Raw genomic sequence first — 17,808 nt, forward strand, 5'->3', positions numbered from 1 at the left:
TGGTTGTCAGAGGGGGATGTGCGGTGACAGAAAGGGAAACAACAATGACCCCTGGTGGCCACTATCTGACATTACCGGTAAATTCTTCAAATAGGCTAGATAACAGAACACCAGATAAGTCTTGCAACCCCATAGGTTTATAGCATAATAATGTTTCAATATTTTTTCTGATGTCAGTGCTTGTGCACAACAAATATCCCACACAAATGTTTACACAAAATCAGAATAGCCTGAAGTCAGCAATTTAAAAAAGAAAGTCAAACGAGGGAAGTTGTTGAAATGCTTTCAATGAAAACATGATAAGCGTACTCCGTTCCGGGTACTCTCTGCCTTTCAGTCTGCTTACTTTTTTTTCAATCAATCTGATATGGGATGTAGCCATCTCTATATTGACATACTTGTATTGACGTGAAGCTCTCTGGTGACAGCAAATGGATGCTCAATAGCCAACAAGCTCTAGGGATCACAGATTGAATAAATAAAAAGGTAGCCCTTTGAACCATGTGCCATGATAACTACACAAACAACCCGCCATGAAAATCGTTTCCCTCGTGGTTATTATTTAATAAAAGTGTGCTCAATCTATCTATATATCAAGCCTCAGGGTACACTTTTGCTTCTAGAAGTCAACCGAAGAAGCAACAACATCTCTACGGGGGCGAAGAACACACTTTTTAGCGTGCGTGGCGAGGGCGGAACGTGTGACGTCGTCCGCTGAGGCTTGGTGTTTATTGTTCCTTCCCATCACCGAGGAGAGAAAGGAGGCTAGCAAGGCGCCGTGCTAACAAGTATCAAGACGTTTTCACCTGAAATTTTAAATACGGTTTCAAGTAGCGGAGCCCAAGTTTAACGGCCGAGGCAGGTTGACACAGGACCCAGTGGCCATGGCATATGCTTACCTCTTCAAATACATCATTATCGGAGACACGGGTAAGCAGTTAGCTAGCTACGGTGACAGCAAAGATTGCTAGCATAGCAGGCTAGCCCGCTAGCTGGCGTTCTATTTCCGCAGTGTTGGAGAGTCCAATGACGTGGTAAAAGGAGAGCTGCAAGTGTTGGGATGACAGTCCAGTTTTTCGCCCGGAGACGTGTCTTAATAGCATGTCATTACTACTACAACAATTTGCAGCAAATTAACAATGCTACACGATCTTGTTGACGGGTTCGTTTATTAGCTACTCAGTAATTGTTGACATCGCACCTAATTCGGCCCCCATTGTCCGACTTTACGCTGTGCGCAGCTAGGGTGGGGGGATGTGGAGCTAGCTAGGCTAGCCAGCTAACCATAATCATTATCTCACAACTATGCTATTAACATCCGTTTCAACCACAGTTGCTTTGACAGCGACAGAGCCATACATAATTGTTTATGCTTTTGTCTGCTAGCTAGCCAGTCTGTTATTTAAAATGTCCAATTAGCTAAGGAGCAGACAAGGCCACAAACGCAAACCAGACTCGGAGTTCAGTGTCTCGAAATGGCGTTTTCAAGATTTCTTGACAGGTTGATGCGCCCATCACCGTCACCTACGGATAGTATAAATATTCTACTAGCTACAACGCTCAACGCGATAGTTTGACATCTTTAGGTTTACTGTCAGTAACGTCATGTAGGATTTATTTGTATACTCTGTTGTTGCTACAAGCTGGTTTGCTAACGTTAGCTAGATTTATGGCCGGGGGCCTAGCCGTAACGTTACTAACCAAATTAAATCAATTTCTTAGTTCCTGGAAGGACATGTTTGTCAATAATACTATCCTTGTTTACTTAGGGAAATTGGTTGATTATATATCAAAATTTGAATTAACGTTAGCTAGGCAACGATGGTTTTAATCGTTGCTAGTTTAACTAGTGATGTTTGCTCTCAATATATATGTGTTTCAATCTCTTAATTTGGTTACATTTTTACGTTAATAGTGTCAAATGAGAGAGAGACCGCTCCACATTTAGCTAGGTCTCTGCTAGACTAACAAAGCCGCAGATGAAATTGCTGTGAATTGACAGAAACTAAAGTAGCTAGATAAGCTATCTGTTACCTTGGTCATTAAGGTGGGAATTGTGACAGGCTATCATGTCTCAGAAGATAGCTGTAATATCTCCACAGATTCGTTATAAGATGTTGAAATGGTGTTGAAATAGCTGCACCATCAGTGTCGTGTTTGTCAACAAACCGTTATGTAGCCTCAGCCAAGGCCAAGTCAACAAGACTAGTAGGGACTGCCGGCATAATTCTATTACATAAAATAAATAGGCAACATTAGGCTTGTAACAGCTGCCAATCTTTCAAAGTATTCTATAACCAGTTAATGTAACTCATTATTTTATCAATGGTATTTTTCACTCCGGAAGTTGATTTCTCTCCTGTATTCCTTACATCTAAAAGTTCAAATCAAGCATTAAAAACAACTTTTCTAATACTTTTGCAGAGAGAGAACAAAGAATCGCAAAATAAGTGTATTTCAGTGTGTGCGAGCGGAAGAGGGACAACAAAATCAACTAATTTCGGCAGGTGACAATTTGCTGACATTGACAGCCCCATCACATGACGCTGGTTAGAGAAGTGCCTATGTCGTTGACCATCCCCAAACTCCAAGGAAACCACGGTTGGAGGGTTTGCCTGTGGGGTGACTGAGGTGAAACCTAGCCTACATTAGCCCATAGGCCAGTGGTTCTTAACCCTGGTCCTCAGGGAACCCCTGTCCTGCATGTTTTAGATGCTTCCCTGCTCCAACACCCCTGATTCAAATAAATGTGTCGTTATCTAGCTCTGTACAAGCATGGTAACGAACATGCATTTGAATTAGGTGTGTTGGAGCCAAGAAACATCTAAAACATGCAGGACAGGGGTTCCCTGGGGACAGGGTTAAGAACCACTGCCCTATGGTCTCTGAGATGTCAGACCCAGACAGGGAAGCGTGTTGTTTCTGTGTCTGTATCTCCTCCCCATACTGTGCCATCTGGAGGTGTTGGACGTGAGGAGAGACTGTCGGATAGCTACGATAGGCTGGAAGTGGGGGAAACACCCGATAAGCTTTCTGATCACATGACCAACGCTGTAGCTGTGGTCAACAGGCCAATCACGAGCCGTCCACATGAAATTATCCCCTGGGGTTGGTTATCCTCTGGGAGGGATATGATTGACGCAAGAGATAGGCATTTGTTAGTCTGTATATTGTTGTTGTTGTTGTGTCTGTTAGTGCTGACTAGCCTTCTAGCAGGTGCCCTGGTTTGATGGTAACACCAGGTGTTCCTGAGTGGCAGGTGCTTCTCTCCATCCTTGACTAGCTGCTAGCCTGGTGCTATAACAGGCTGGTCCGGTTGCAACATCACAGGACATAGTGCCTCTGGTGGGGCTGGGAACAGTAGGTGAAGTCCACAGTGAAACCTGAGTTTCTGTTTGCTCCAGAGCCAGAAGTAGGCCCCTGCTTGACACACAGTCCGAACATTAGACGTGAGCATCTGGGCATGGCGCTAGGCTTCTTATGGCTGTCCTTGTGGATGATTATTGTTCTCATTGTACAATGAAACATTATTCCGTTGTTCAGAACCACCCCAAAAAATAAATAGTCCATAAAGACATTTGATTTTTTTCTTTTTTTAAAAGTGCCTGTCACAGCGAAATATGATCCATGTGGTTGATGATTCATGTCCAGAGAGGCCTCCTTGTTGTTGTGATGTGTTGAACGGTCTTAATTCATTACACAGACCTTCAAGCTGGGCAGGCCATCATTTCCTGAAGGGCTCTTTCCCCCCCCCCCCATAGTGATTAGTGGTTGTAGGGTTAGATGTTTAGCAGTGGCCGTGGGCATGGCTGTGTAATTACCCAGCTGTATTCCTGGGGCTATTAGATGACTGTTTGCTCTATGATAATGACAAGAGTGTTCTAGAACCCCAGGATCAGTCAAACCGCCCAGCGCCAGCAGCCGATTGGCTGTGATAATGACATGGTTCTGTAGTGTTCCTACGTACCTCTTCTTCTTCCTCCTCCTCCTGAGCCCTCCGTTGCTACGGCTCCCCTGCCTAGCAACGCTGTCGGTTACCCTTGGAAACACCAGAGCAGGGCCTGTGTTGCGTGTGTGTGTGTGTGTGTGTGTGTGTGTGTGTGTGTGCGTGTGCTGGATGTATCACCTGTTCCCATTAGCACCTTGTGGGTCTGGGGGGAGGGGGGGTGTCACTCACTTCTCACACACACACACACACGCACACGCACCAAGCACACATGCGCGCGAGCGCACACACAAATGTTCTCTATATCTTAGGATTAGTATGTCTTTGCGTCATGGCAGCATCTTGTTCCCTACTTTCCTGGTTGGGAGAGAGAGAGAGAGAACCTTCCCTGATACGATATACTGATACGGTTCTGTTGTTGGTCCCTTTGCTACCTGTGTGAATGTCAATCTGTTCTCACAACAGATGTCCCTGCGCCCCTGGTCACCACAGCTGACATTTGTGAATGAGGCAGCTATCAGGGGTCCTCATCTGTGTTGCCATGGTGACGGCCCCTTTCACCCAATGCCTGATGAAATACCCCCCGCCTCCCCCTTCTCCCTTGTTTATTCTAACCAATCATCTCTCCCTAACGATAACGAGGAAACGAGGAAGTGGGCTTGTTCTCAGTCATCCTGCATCGTTAGGTAAAGGTTAAACAAATCTGCTAATGAGACTTGGCTCCCAGATGAATGTAGGCCTACCAGGGTGTCGGTCTGTGCAAACTCCCCCTCTCTTGGTATCCTTCTCTTCCTCATCCTTCGCCTCCTCCTCTTCCTCATCCTTCGCCTCCTCCTCTTCCTCATCCTTCGCCTCCTCATCTTTTACCTCCTCATCCTTCACCTCCTCCTCATCCTTCACCTCCTCCTCATCCTTCACCTCATTCTCCTCATTCTCTTCCTCATCCTTCGCCTCCTTCTCCTCCTCTTCCTCATCCTTCACCTCCTCCTCATCCTTCACCTCCTCCTCATCCTTCACCTCATTCTCCTCATTCTCTTCCTCATCCTTCGCCTCCTTCTCCTCCTCTTCCTCATCCTTCACCCCCTCCTCATCCTTCCCCTCCTCCTCATCTTTCACCTCCTCCTCATCCTTCACTTCTTCCTCACCCTCATCCTTCACCTCCTCCTCATCCTTCACCTCTTCCTCATCCTTCACCTCCTCCTCTTCATCCTTCCCATTCTCCTCATCCTTCACTTCCTTCTACACCTTCTCTTTCTCCTCCACCACGTCCTTCTTTTCCTCCTCCTTTTCCTTCTGCTCCTCCTCCTGGCTCTAATAAGCTGGACGAGTGGATTCACATATGGTAACGAGGCCTTCTGCCTTTCCTGTGTCTTCACGTGTTGACAAGGAATTGAAGGAGGCGAGGAAGGGATGGCTGTGGAGGTTTCGTCTGTGTGTGGGAGTAGGCCTGTGCAGTTGTGCCTTTTTATACGGTCTGACGTTGAAATCCTATTCAATTACACTCCCAATGTCTTGCTCGACCTCACAGAGGAGCTAGTGGGCGAGTCTGTTAGCAGAGTGGTTGTGTGTGTGTGTGTGTGTTTGTGTTAATGAGAAGACAAGGGTAGGAGGGAGGTGTGTGTTTGCACAAATGACTGGAGGACATATTGTGTTAGTCATCCAGATTGAGGTGTTTGTTCTTGTGTGTGTGTGTCATATTGTTCTTCTGTTAGTGAGTTTGTTCTTACTTGCGTGTGTTTGTTTTGCAGGTGTGGGGAAGTCATGCCTATTATTACAGTTCACAGACAAACGGTTTCAGCCGGTTCACGACCTCACCATCGGTAAGAACCCTGCTCTCGCTATCACTGCTAATTATTTCTGCTCTCACACACACACACACACTAACACACAACACACACACACATACACACACCCCCTCCACCCCCACACACACACAGACTGACTAACCTGCCGTGATTAAACTGTACCCTACCTCTCCTCCGGGCTGGAGGAATCCTGATTAAATCATCTCACTGTTCACCCTCCATAACCGTCTTCATTAATCTGCTTTTAGGGCTCTGTGGCGTGGGGGGATTTATTCTGCGCCTCTTTTATTCAGGCTCTCCTCAGCCCAACCTGAGGAGGAGCATTAGCATCGGGCCACAATAGGTCTATTAGCATGTTAATGGGGCTGGATGTGTAGCCTAGCTGTGGTTACCACTGGTTTCAGGTCGTACACTGAGCCTTGTATTCAAAACGACGTTGGTTAACCTGAGGAACTGAACATATCAACAATAAAGGGTTATTCTGGACTAACGGTGTGTCTGTTTGTTTGCCTTTCTGTGTGTGTGTGTGTGTGTGTGTGTGTTCCCCAGGTGTGGAGTTTGGGGCGAGGATGATCACTATAGATGGTAAACAGATCAAGCTCCAGATCTGGGATACGGTAAGTAGCCTATCAGCGCTCTGTAACGGCCTCCCTGTCAGTAAACCATCCTCTCTATGATTACAGTCATCATCCTCTCTGGCTCCGTTTCTTATTCAACTACCCAGACCAAATGGCACACTATTATTTACTGGTAAATCTTCAGCCTTACAATGCGCTGTTATGTTGTGGCCTCCATAATCCAATCTAAGTCTGTATTCATTACATAATTATATTGATATGATCCAACAGCTATATACACACATAATGTTACATACACGATGTATACATTCTTCAAATGAAGACACTCAACTGAGTGCTTGTCCGTTGGTTTCCTCATTGTGAACGCTGGCCCTACAAAAACAGATGCAGTCCCCCATACAACCACTAGGTGGAGCCTTGGCCTCGGGAATGACTGGCTCAGTCAGGCTGTTGCTTCGTGTCTATAGGCCTCTGCTTACCCTCCACCTGCCTGGGGAAAGAAAAAGTACAATTTCTGACTCGATAAATGTGCACGTTCTTCTTTCCGCTGAAAAAGCGACAGAAAGCGACAGAAAATTCACGATCAGAAGCGCATAGTTCTAACGTAATATCGGCGATCAGAATCGAGAGTCAGTTTGACCAATACTAGTATCAAGTTATAAGCACAACTTGTCTGTACGTAGCTGTAGACAAAGGCATCTGCTACACGTGAATAATTAATACCACCGAAGTGTCTTCCCCCATCGACACACCAGCGTCTACACCCCCCCATCCAGACCTCAAACAGCCGCCATCTTTCATCCGTTCCCCCCCCGCCCCTCCCTCCCTCCCTCCCGGCCGCCCCGTCCCTGGGTGCACGAGGGCGCGCGTACAGGTGTCAGGGACTTCCTGGTGGGGCGGGGCCAGGGGTGGTGATGTAACAGGATAGGCTGAGTGTCCCTGTTGTAACCTCCAGGCTGGGCCAGATGGCAGGCAGCATAGGACCGTCATTCATCATTTATTCACAATGGGGCCCATTAACTCCTGTGTTAGCAGCTGCCCACAGGGAGCTCTCGGGGGCGGCCGCCATCGCTGACTGGCTGGCAGGTTCACTGGCTTACTGACTGGCTGACTGGCTGGCAGGTTCACTGGCTTACTGACTGGTTACTGGCTGGCTGGCAGGTTCACTGGCTTGCTGACTGGCTGACTGGCTGGCAGGTTCACTGGCTTACTGACTGGCTGACTGGCTGGCAGGTTCACTGGCTTACTGACTGGCTGGCTGGCAGGTTCACTGGCTTACTGACTGGCTGGCTGGCTGGCAGGTTCACTGGCTTACTGACTGGCTGACTGGCTGGCAGGTTCACTGGCTTACTGACTGGCTGACTGGCTGGCAGGTTCACTGGCTTACTGACTGACTGACTGGCTAGCAGGTTCACTGGCTTACTGACTGGCTGGCTGGCTGGCAGGTTCACTGGCTTACTGACTGGCTGGCAGGTTCACTGGCTTACTGACTGGCTGACTGGCTGGCAGGTTCACTGGCTTACTGACTGGCTGGCTGGCTGGCTGGCAGGTTCACTGGCTTACTGACTGGTTACTGGCTGGCTGGCAGGTTCACTGGCTTACTGACTGGCTGACTGGCTGGCAGGTTCACTGGCTTACTGACTGGCTGGCTGGCTGGCAGGTTCACTGGCTTACTGACTGGTTACTGGCTGGCTGGCAGGTTCACTGGCTTACTGACTGGCTGGCTGGTTGGCAGGTTCACTGGCTTACTGACTGGTTACTGACTGGCTGGCTGGCTGGCAGGTTCACTGGCTTACTGACTGGTTAATGACTGACTGGCTGGTAGGTTTACTGACTGATGCGCTGGCTGGCTTAATGGCAGGTTTGCTGGTTGATTGACTGGTTGTCATGACTGACTGACTTGCCCGATGACCAATTTACTGACTGACCGACCAACTGCCTGGTTAATTCAATGACTGGTTTGCTGACTGAATCACTGACAGTCAAGCTGGCCGGTTGGTTGACTGACTTACTGACTGACTGGCTAGCTGACAGACCGTTCGACAGACAGGCCGGCTGGCTGGGTGACTGGGTTGCCACCTGGCTAGGACTGTTGCTAGGAGGGGGAGGGGGGGTGGGGGGGCTACCTGTGGTGTGGTTCTGCTGTTTATGTATGCGTGAGGACAGAGCTGCTCTATAAAAGAAAAAATAACCGTCAGTCCCCCCCCACTCCCTCCTCACAGTAGAATCTCATCCTCTTTCTATAGCAGTATACTTCTCTCCTCACCCACCCACCCCCCCCACCCCCACACACAACCTTCCCCACACACACATACACACACACACACACACACACAGACACACACACACACACACACAGACACACACTGGGGTCATGGGACCAACACTACACACCAGTGTCATATTGTCACAACTACCCAGAAAGGACATTCTTGGCAACAGACACCTCGCTACTGAATAAGCCTGCAGTTCTTCTTAGAGAGAGAGAGAGAGACAGAGAGAGAGAGAGGGACAGAGAGAGAGGGGGGGAGGGAAGGAGGGGTGGCATTATGGTCTGGACGGAACATATAGGAGAGTTCTGATTGGCCGGGGCAGTAGAATATAGAATGTTGTATTATGGTCTGGATGCAAGACAGAGAGCCTGTTGTTGGTAGGGATAGCCGAGAGAGGGGGGGATGGAGCAGAGAGAGGGGGGGAGAGAGAGAGAGAGAGAGGGAGAGAGAGAGGGAGAGAGAGAGAGAGAGATGGAATAGGAGGAGACATGTCTATTGTACACAGTGACAGGGACAGGTCTGTTCTCTCCTCCTCCCGTCCAGAAGAATCCTGGAGAGTCTCTCCGGCCAGAGGAACAGCACAGAGCTGGCCTCCTATAGGCTCTCCTAGCTTCCTTTCCTAGTCCACTTCACCACTCTGGTCTAGTTCATATGGTTTATTAAAACATCTCTATGGCTAATAATAGTTTCTGTGTCTCTCTGTGTGTGTGTGTGTGTGTGTGTGTGTGCAGGCTGGCCAGGAGTCGTTCCGCTCCATCACCCGGTCCTACTACAGAGGAGCGGCGGGCGCTCTGCTAGTCTATGACATCACAAGGTCAGCCATCTTTCCTGGCAGCAGATCAGTATGAATACTCATCTCTGGTAGCCGTGTGTGTGTGTGTGTGTGTGTGTGTGCTCATACGGTGTTTGTGTGTGTTTCAGAAGGGACACCTTCAACCACTTGACTACCTGGTTGGAGGACGCTCGCCAACATTCCAACTCCAACATGGTCATCATGCTCATCGGGAACAAGAGGTAGGCTCTTCCACCGCTCGATACAGCCCCCGCCGGCCGCGTCTCAACGCTCTGCGGCTGGCCTCCTCAGCCCGGAGCGGGCTGCCTCTCCCTAGCTGGATGATCAGGAGGGTTATTGAGGCGGCTTAGAAAGGCACACACCGGTCGTCACCGCTGTCCATGTCAGCTAGACCAGAGGAAGGGAGGGAGGGAGGGAGGTAGAGAGGTAGAGAGAGAGAGAGATACGCACTGATGGGCTCTGAGATGTGGCGGTTGTCATGGTTACTGAACGAGCCCCCCCCTCTCTCTCTCTGTCCCCCGCCGCCCCTTCCCCTCCTCTCCAGAGAGGTTGTCCATTCTGGTTAGAGAACACACAGCCTCTCTCTGGCAGCCATGACACCAGGGATTAGCACAGGACTCTGGACACGACCTGGAGTACACACACCAAGACACTAATCACTTATTATGGAGAGCAGGGAGTGTGTGTGTGTGTGTGTGAGGGGGGGGGGGGAGACTACACTGGACTGAGGGTGTGTGATGTTCTGATGTTGTTTGTGTTTGTTAACGTGTGTGTGTGTGTGTGTGTGTGTGTCAGTGATCTGGAGTCCAGGAGAGAGGTGAAGAAGGAGGAGGGGGAGGCCTTCGCCAGAGAGCACGGCCTCATCTTCATGGAGACCTCTGCCAAGACGGCGTCCAACGTAGAAGAGGTAACACACACACTGGCACCCACACTGGCTACACACACACACACACACACACTGGTCTCTCCTACACACTGGTCTCTCCTACACACACTCCTAGTCTGTGTTTAGTTGGTGTGTCTCCTTGAGGCTACTGGATGAAGTGGGAGGAAACCTAGCCCCCCCCCCGCCCCCCCAGTATGATTAATTTGTCTCATTAGTGTCCTCTCAATCCTCCTGATGCCCCCTCCCCTTCGCCCTACGCCTCCTCCCCTTCGCCCTACGCCTCCCCCCTCCTCCTCCTCCCCTTCGCCCTACGCCTCCCCCCTCCTCCTCCTCCCCTTCGCCTCCCCCCTCCTCCTCCTCCTCCTCCCCTTCGCCCTACGCCTCCCCCCTCCTCCTCCTCCCCTTCACCATCACCTCCCCCCTCCTCCTCCTCCCCATCGCCCTACGCCTCCCCCCTTCCCCTCCTCCCCTTCACCATACGCCTCCTCCCCTTCACCCTACTCCTCCTCCTTCCCTTCATCCTACACCTACTCCTCCTCCTCCCCTTCATACTACACCTCCCCCTCCTCCTCCTCCCCTTCATACTACACCTCCCCCTCCTCTTCCTTCCCTTCATCCTACGCCTACTCCTCCTCCTCCCCCTCCTCCTCCCCTTCATCCTCCCCCTCCTCCTCCTTCCCTTCGTCCTACGCCTACTCCTCCTCCTCCCCTTCATCCTCCTCCTCCTTCCCTTCATCCTACGCCTACTCCTCCTCCCCTTCATACTACGCCTCCTCCTCCATCCCTTCATCCTAAGCCTCCCCCCTCCTCCTCCCCTTCATCCTCCTCCTCCTTCCCTTCATCCTACGCCTACTCCTCCCTCCGCCTTTCCCCAGCCAGCCTCTTTCCCCCCTCCCCCTCTCTGTAAAGTGACGTGTACATCACCCACTTACAGCTCATACATATTCATGCATCCCCCGCCCCTCCCCCCCTGGACGCTGTGTACCGTTGACCCTGGAGAATGTCAGTCATCTGAAGGGGCTGCTCTCCTCTCCTCCTCCTCTCCCCATCCCTTTCTTCTCCTCTCATTTTCCTCTCTGCTGCTCCATCTGCATACATCACATCAGGCAGGAGACGGTCTCAAAATGGAGGGTGTTTTACCTGGGTTGTGGTTTTATGTTCCTTCTGGATGTTGAGCGCTTCCTTTTTTCTTTTTTGCATTTTCTCCTTGGGGATCAATAACGTTTAAGTCTGGCTGTCCCTTGCTTGCTTGAAGGGATTGCTGATTTCACAAGACTGTTGTCGGGGAAAGAAGCCCTTCTAAGCGTTCACACAGGAAGCAGGCAGTCGTCTCGCACTCGCGCCGCCACGGGGTGACGGAGCCATCATCCAATTATTGAGATCTGGAGAGCCCCACACACACACTCTGGGAACCACACTGGCTACACACACAACCACACACCCACACCCACACTCACACTCACCGTGAACCAGCTCCTGTGTCAGCAAGTCAGGCAGGTGCTGATGTCCTGACCTCGCTCTCCAGCTGGGGGCGCTAACCTTCAGGGAACACATCTGTTACTGTTTAACATTCTCCAGTATGAAGAAGAGTCCAGGGCCTCATCCACAACCAGCTCCTACACCACTACACCTCCACCCTGGGCCCAGTCCAGTATCCCCTCCTGGCACCTACCCACCAGACCACCAGGCCTTATCGCACACGCCATCTATCATCACTCCCGTTAGCGTGTGTGTGTGCGCACATGTGCCCGTTTGTGTAATAACATGTAGATTTATTTTCTGTGGCAGCAAGCCAGAGGCTCATGGACTAATGCCACTTCATTCTAAACTCTTTAACGGGCTTATTTACTCAACGAGACCACGCCACTGTTTCACGGCGAGGGCACTTAGTTAATATGTCAAGCCGGAGCGCTGGACTTTGCGGTGTAACAAATCTTATTTGTAATGCCTTTCAAACACAAGTTTCTACAAGGTCCATCTCCTGTGCTTGCAGATGAACAGGCTAGCTTTGTTAATATAGCCATTTCCTTTTCTTCTCTCTGTCTCTCTCATCTGTCCCCAGGCATTCATCAACACAGCCAAGGAGATCTACGAGAAGATCCAGGAGGGGGTCTTCGATATCAACAACGAGGTAATCATCCTGTCACAGAGCTGCTCCACACTTCACCACACCAGCACGATACACACCACCACGATACACGCCAGGCTTGTACACCAATCAGGCCCGCGCAGCTACTGACCACCACATTACAACAGCATGATACACCAAGCAGACTCCTGCAGCTACTGACCACCACATTACAACAGCATGATACACCAAGCAGACTCCTGCAGCTACTGACCACCACATTACAACAGCTACTGACCACCACATTACAACAGCATGATACACCAAGCAGACTCCTGCAGCTACTGACCACCACACTACAACAGCATGATACACCAAGCAGACCCCTGCAGCTACTGACCACCACACCTGGACTCACCTGACCCGGTCCTGTGTCAGTTCTCAGGAAGGAGTGAGGGAGGAAGGTAGAAATGCAAGGTAGCGTTGCAGAGTGTTTGAGCGCTCGGCCACAACCTGGCAGAGGAGAGGTGTATCGCCCACTGTGACCCTGGGGGAGGGCAAGGTGTATCGCCCACGGCGACAGGCCCTCCTGTCTGCTGTTTGTTTCCACGGGTCCTCTGCTCTCTCTGTTCCCCTCTCTCTGCCCCCCCCCCTCTCTCTCTCTCTCTCTGTCTCTCTCTCTGTCTCTGTCTGTCTGTCTGTCTCTCGTGGTGGTGGGGGGTTTCGGAGGTGGGGCCCCTGTTCTTTTGTGGTGGTGACACACTCCGTCTGCCCTCAGAGAAAATGAGGGAGGGAGGGGAGGGGAGGGGAGGGGAGGGAGGGAGGGAGGGAGGGAGGGAGGGAGGGAGGGAGGGAGGGAGGGAGGGAGGGAGGGAGGGAGGGAGGGAGGGAGGGAGGGAGGGAGGGAAAAGTAGAGCAGGTTCCACCACGCTGAGCCAAACAAAACTTCCACCCTGCGCTCCTCCGTTTCTCCCTTCACCCCTCCCTCTTCAGAACAACTTTCCCAACCCACCCTCTCTCTCTTACTCTCCCTCTATCTCTCTCTACCAACTCTTTCCCTGGACTCTGTGTACTCTCCGCTCTCTTTTTTTTCCGCTCTTTTTTCCGCTCTATCCTTCCCTCTCTCTCTCTCTCTCTCTCTCTCTCTCTCTACTCTCTCTCTCTCTCTCTCTCTCTCCCTCCTGTCTTTTCCACTTTCAAGCTCTTTCTCTGCTTCACTCCCCCCCCCCCTCTCTCTCTCTCTCTCTCTCTCTCTCTCTCTCTCTCTCTCTACTCTTTCTCTCTCTCTACTCTCTCTCTCTCTCTCTCTCTCTCTCTCCTTGTCTGCTTGCTCCTGGAACCCTGCCAGCACATAAATTCCTCACATCCCACACGGCCCCCATCATCCAGCCAGCCAGCCAGGCAGCCAGCCAGGCAGCCAGCCAGCCAGAGAGGCCTAGAGGAGGCGAGCCCCTCGGCAGCTATTGGGCGTGCTGCTTTTTATTACTGTCGTAGGAACGAGTGAAAAAAGACAGAACGTGGCCGGGCTCCCGGTCCAAACCACATCAGCTGACGAGGAGGGAAGCCCTGGCCAGAATCCCCTCTACTGGCAGGCTGAGAGGCCCTCCTCCTCCTCCTCCTCGTCTTAACTCTATAAATCTGGTGTGGAGCGCGGCAGTCTCCTTAAGAACAGCTACTGAGCTGCCTCCTCGCCAGGCAGGCCTCGCGCAGCACAGCGGAGGGACAATCACGTCCCTCCCTGCCTCTTTGCCTCACTGCTTCTCATTCTGCCAGCCTCCCATTCTCTCTGCCTCCCAGCCTCTTATTCTCTTAGCCTCCCTGCCTTCAATTCTCTGGCTCACCAGCCTCTCAGCCTCGCCTCTCAAACACTGAAGGGCTGCCAAGATCAAAGGACCACTGATGAAAGTGGCTCTTGTGTGTGTTTGTGTGTGTGTGTGCGCGCGCACAAGCAAGCTTGTGTGTGTGTGTGTGTGTGTGTGTGTGTGGTTACTGTTTTGAAGCCAGGCAGGAGCCAGGCTGTGGTTCCTCCTCGCGGTATTAATCAGCTCTGCAATGTGCCACATCCAGACCACCCTACCCGCCCCCCAACGCTACCCCAGACTCAGACTCCTACCTGGGCCACAACCGCCACGGTCTCTCTGACTAATGGCCGCTCTCTCCTCTCCGCTCTCTCTGTGTCTGCAGGCTAACGGCATTAAGATCGGACCCCAGCACGCTGCCACCAACTCCACGCTCTCCGGCTCCCAGGGAGGGCAACAGGCCGGCGGGGGTTGCTGCTGAACCACCCCTACCACCACCAATCCCCCACCCGCGCCTCCTCCCTAAGCCCCCATGCCCCCCCCCCCCCCCCCAAAGTCATGCCCTCCCCGACCAACATCTCCTGTTTTTCCATCCTCCGGCCTGCCCCGCCCCCTCCAGCCTGCCCCGCCCCCTCTGTGTTTCTATTGGACTGGATGGGCTCACTAACATTTTTCTTAACCCCTCCCTCCCCCACGGCATTGCCATGGGGAATCTAATAGTTGTGCTAGATGGATGTCATTCTAAATACCAAGCAAGCAAACAAGCAAGCGAACACACCCAACACAGGTGTTAGAGGCAGCCCAGACCCATGATCTCCCTCCTTCCCTCTCCCTCTGTAAGAGCTTTGGAGCCTATCTGTGTCTGTGTTGGAAGTTGTGCAGTAGAGTTCCTCGTCACTATTGTCTGTGGGCAGGTGGGAAACTGTTGGACTGGAGTCATATCTACCTGTTCATCTGTCTGACAGTTTCAGATCATGGTTTTGTTTTTTTGCTGTTTGTTTTTTGTTTTGTTTTCTCCTCCTGTTTACTCCCCCTCTCTCTTCTCCTCCTTCTCCTCTCCTCTTCCTCCCTTTTTCCACAGTTGAAGGATGTTGTTTGCTCTTTGCCCATTTTTGACTTAAAAAAAGTTGAATTGTATGTAACACTACAATGACATAATCTATAGTATTTTAATCGGTTTCACGTCGGTAAAGTGCTTTGGGAAAACTGTGGTGAACCTCCGGAAGTTTAAATAATAAAAAGGAAAAAAAGAAAGCGAAGTGGAGAGAACTGTGTGGAGAGGGGTGGCCGTGTTTAAAATGAAGACGATGCAAGAAGAGAAGGACTACAAAAAAAAAAAAAATCTGGACTGTTTTAATTCTGTATTTATCAGTCACATTCTGTGTATATATAGTTCTTTTCTTGCTTTTGGTGTATGTTGACCAAGCTAGAATTCTTCGATGAATTTGCTGGGAAATCCATTCTTTACGAGTAGAGCTTGAAAATGCGACAGTATTGCAAAAAAAAAAGGAAACCTTGCTTTTACATAATTTTATGATATTTTACTTTTAGTTTGTCTTGACATCTGCCTTCCATTCCCTCCCTCTCTCCCTCCATTTTCTCTGCCTCTCTCTGCCCTCGATCCGCTGTGACTGTATAGAAACTTTGGCTCAATAGTCTGCATTTATCTATTTTAATGCCAAATTTTTTGTTTATCTATGTTTCTACAAACCACAACACCAGAATCTGATAGCCACTGCTCTGGAGAAGAAAAAAAATTGATCAGCTGTTTGCCTTAACGAAAAGATTGGAACAGCAAGAAAGCATGTAGAGGGGGGTACTGAACATCAGGTTTCAAAAGGAGTCATTCCAGTACCTAATATGCATATTCTTATACATGCATACATGCGCACACACACACACACACACACACACAGAAACCCCTTAATGACACACAAACACACCCGTTCACACATCTTCAGAAGAACGCACACATTCGAACAAGCTTATACTCGTATACATACAAGCCTGCATATATGCATGCATACGTAGATGCATACATATATATATATATATCTATATCTTTCTCTTCTGGATAGTTGTTTTACATGCAGTCTGCAGAGGTTCCTTTGCTTGCCAGTGTGTTCTGTTGGTAGGTATCATGGTTAACATCTAGTCTGTGTTCTGGAGGGGTAAGGGGGAAGCCAAACCAGGAAGTCTCTCTATGACCCCCAACCCACCCCACCCTTTGACGTTATTGCTGTGTTGGTTCTTTAAAAAAACAAAAACAAAAAACAATGAAAATGCTATCACAATAAACTATAATAAAACATTCTAAACTCAAAAAGTCATCGGATGGTCATGTGGAATAGAAGAAGAAAAACTAATGTTTTAAATGTTTTCGAAAACTGCTTTTTTTGTATTGAACTTCATTTTTTTCCAAGTTGATATTTTTTGCCGCCTCCCCTACAGTGATTTATCTGAGTGTCTGTGTTGCTATATGAATGAATCAATTATATCTGAATCATCATTACTGTATTCTATCTTTTGATTTCCTCATTGATACAAACTAAAAACTTAAACATGTACGCATGCCATCGTCTGCCAAGCTGCCTAGACTCTGGAAGCCTCAGGTAATGGTGGGGTAGTTCATAGCGTACACACCGATCCCTGTTGCTTAATACCGTAATGAGAGGTAGGGCGCATGCCAACAACCTCTTGACACACGCGCACACTGCTTCCTGCATGGTGCCTGATTGGTTGGTACACAGAGCTATGTGGGCTGACATTGATAATAATCAGATATGTTCAACAATCAGATTTAACTGGAGTTTTAGATGTTGTGTTGTAGCCGATACAAGACTACTGACTTATTCACAGAGACAATAGTAAACCTTAAGTCTTATTTGGCAGGAATGTATGACGTTACAAGGATAGGCTTGTTCATTACTTGGTAAACTTGCCAATAGCTAAACTCTGAAATTATATTCTGATGGCTCCAATGAGGCCCACAGTTTCAAGTGTGTTGTAGAAAGTGGACCTTATGGTTTTCTTTTCGTTTTCTAAATTATTCGTTTAAACAACACACCTTCGTGACTGTCACGTAAAACGGGGGCTTGGTTTACTTCTGCGTGTGACCTATATTTTCTGAGCTGTAAACTTCAGGGGAGGCCTTTAATGAACAGATTATGAAACGGGGCTGTTTCCTCACGCTTTGGCGGTAGGCCTACAAACACATAATTTTACAAAAGCCACCGAATAGATTATTGTCTATCGAAATAATTGTTTCCTGTTTTAATCTACTTACGGAAAGGAAACCGTACAGATGGCGGACAGGACAAGGACGGGAGAAATATGGTGCCTGTGTCTTTAAGTGCTGTACTCCTGGGGCAGGTTGTTATGATAAGCAAATTAATGGCCGCGCGAGGGACATCCGGGTTACTTTTGTACGGTGAGCTGTGCCTGAGCAGACTACTCTTCTCTAAGTGGGGCTACTTAGGCTACTTACGTCCATATCTCAAAAAATACGTATCAGGGATATTGAGAAATTAAATTAAATGGCCCATCTCATACTTTGAGGTTAACTTAGTGTTTGATTTCACCTGTATCTTTTGGGTAGAATTCAGTTTTTCCTGTGAAATCCACGGGGAGGCCCGCCAGTGTTGGTCCCCGCGCGGCGCG

At 49.6% G+C, this 17,808-nt stretch overlaps 1 protein-coding gene across 1 annotated transcript; it reads left to right on the forward strand.

Annotated features, from left to right (window-relative positions):
- Positions 1 to 712: 712 nt before the first annotated feature.
- rab2a (RAB2A, member RAS oncogene family) lies at positions 713 to 16,657 on the forward strand. Its single transcript, XM_084706839.1, has 8 exons — positions 713 to 930; positions 5,695 to 5,766; positions 6,301 to 6,368; positions 9,334 to 9,416; positions 9,524 to 9,616; positions 10,191 to 10,302; positions 12,344 to 12,412; positions 14,534 to 16,657. Exons 1-8 carry the CDS (start codon positions 885 to 887, stop codon positions 14,627 to 14,629), a joined length of 639 nt encoding a protein of 212 aa, XP_084562965.1. The 5' UTR covers positions 713 to 884; the 3' UTR covers positions 14,630 to 16,657.
- Positions 16,658 to 17,808: the final 1,151 nt, after the last annotated feature.

This window comes from Hypomesus nipponensis, chromosome 10 (assembly GCF_054491055.1).
Source record: "Hypomesus nipponensis isolate SF chromosome 10, ASM5449105v1, whole genome shotgun sequence".
Classification (NCBI taxonomy): domain Eukaryota; kingdom Metazoa; phylum Chordata; class Actinopteri; order Osmeriformes; family Osmeridae; genus Hypomesus; species Hypomesus nipponensis.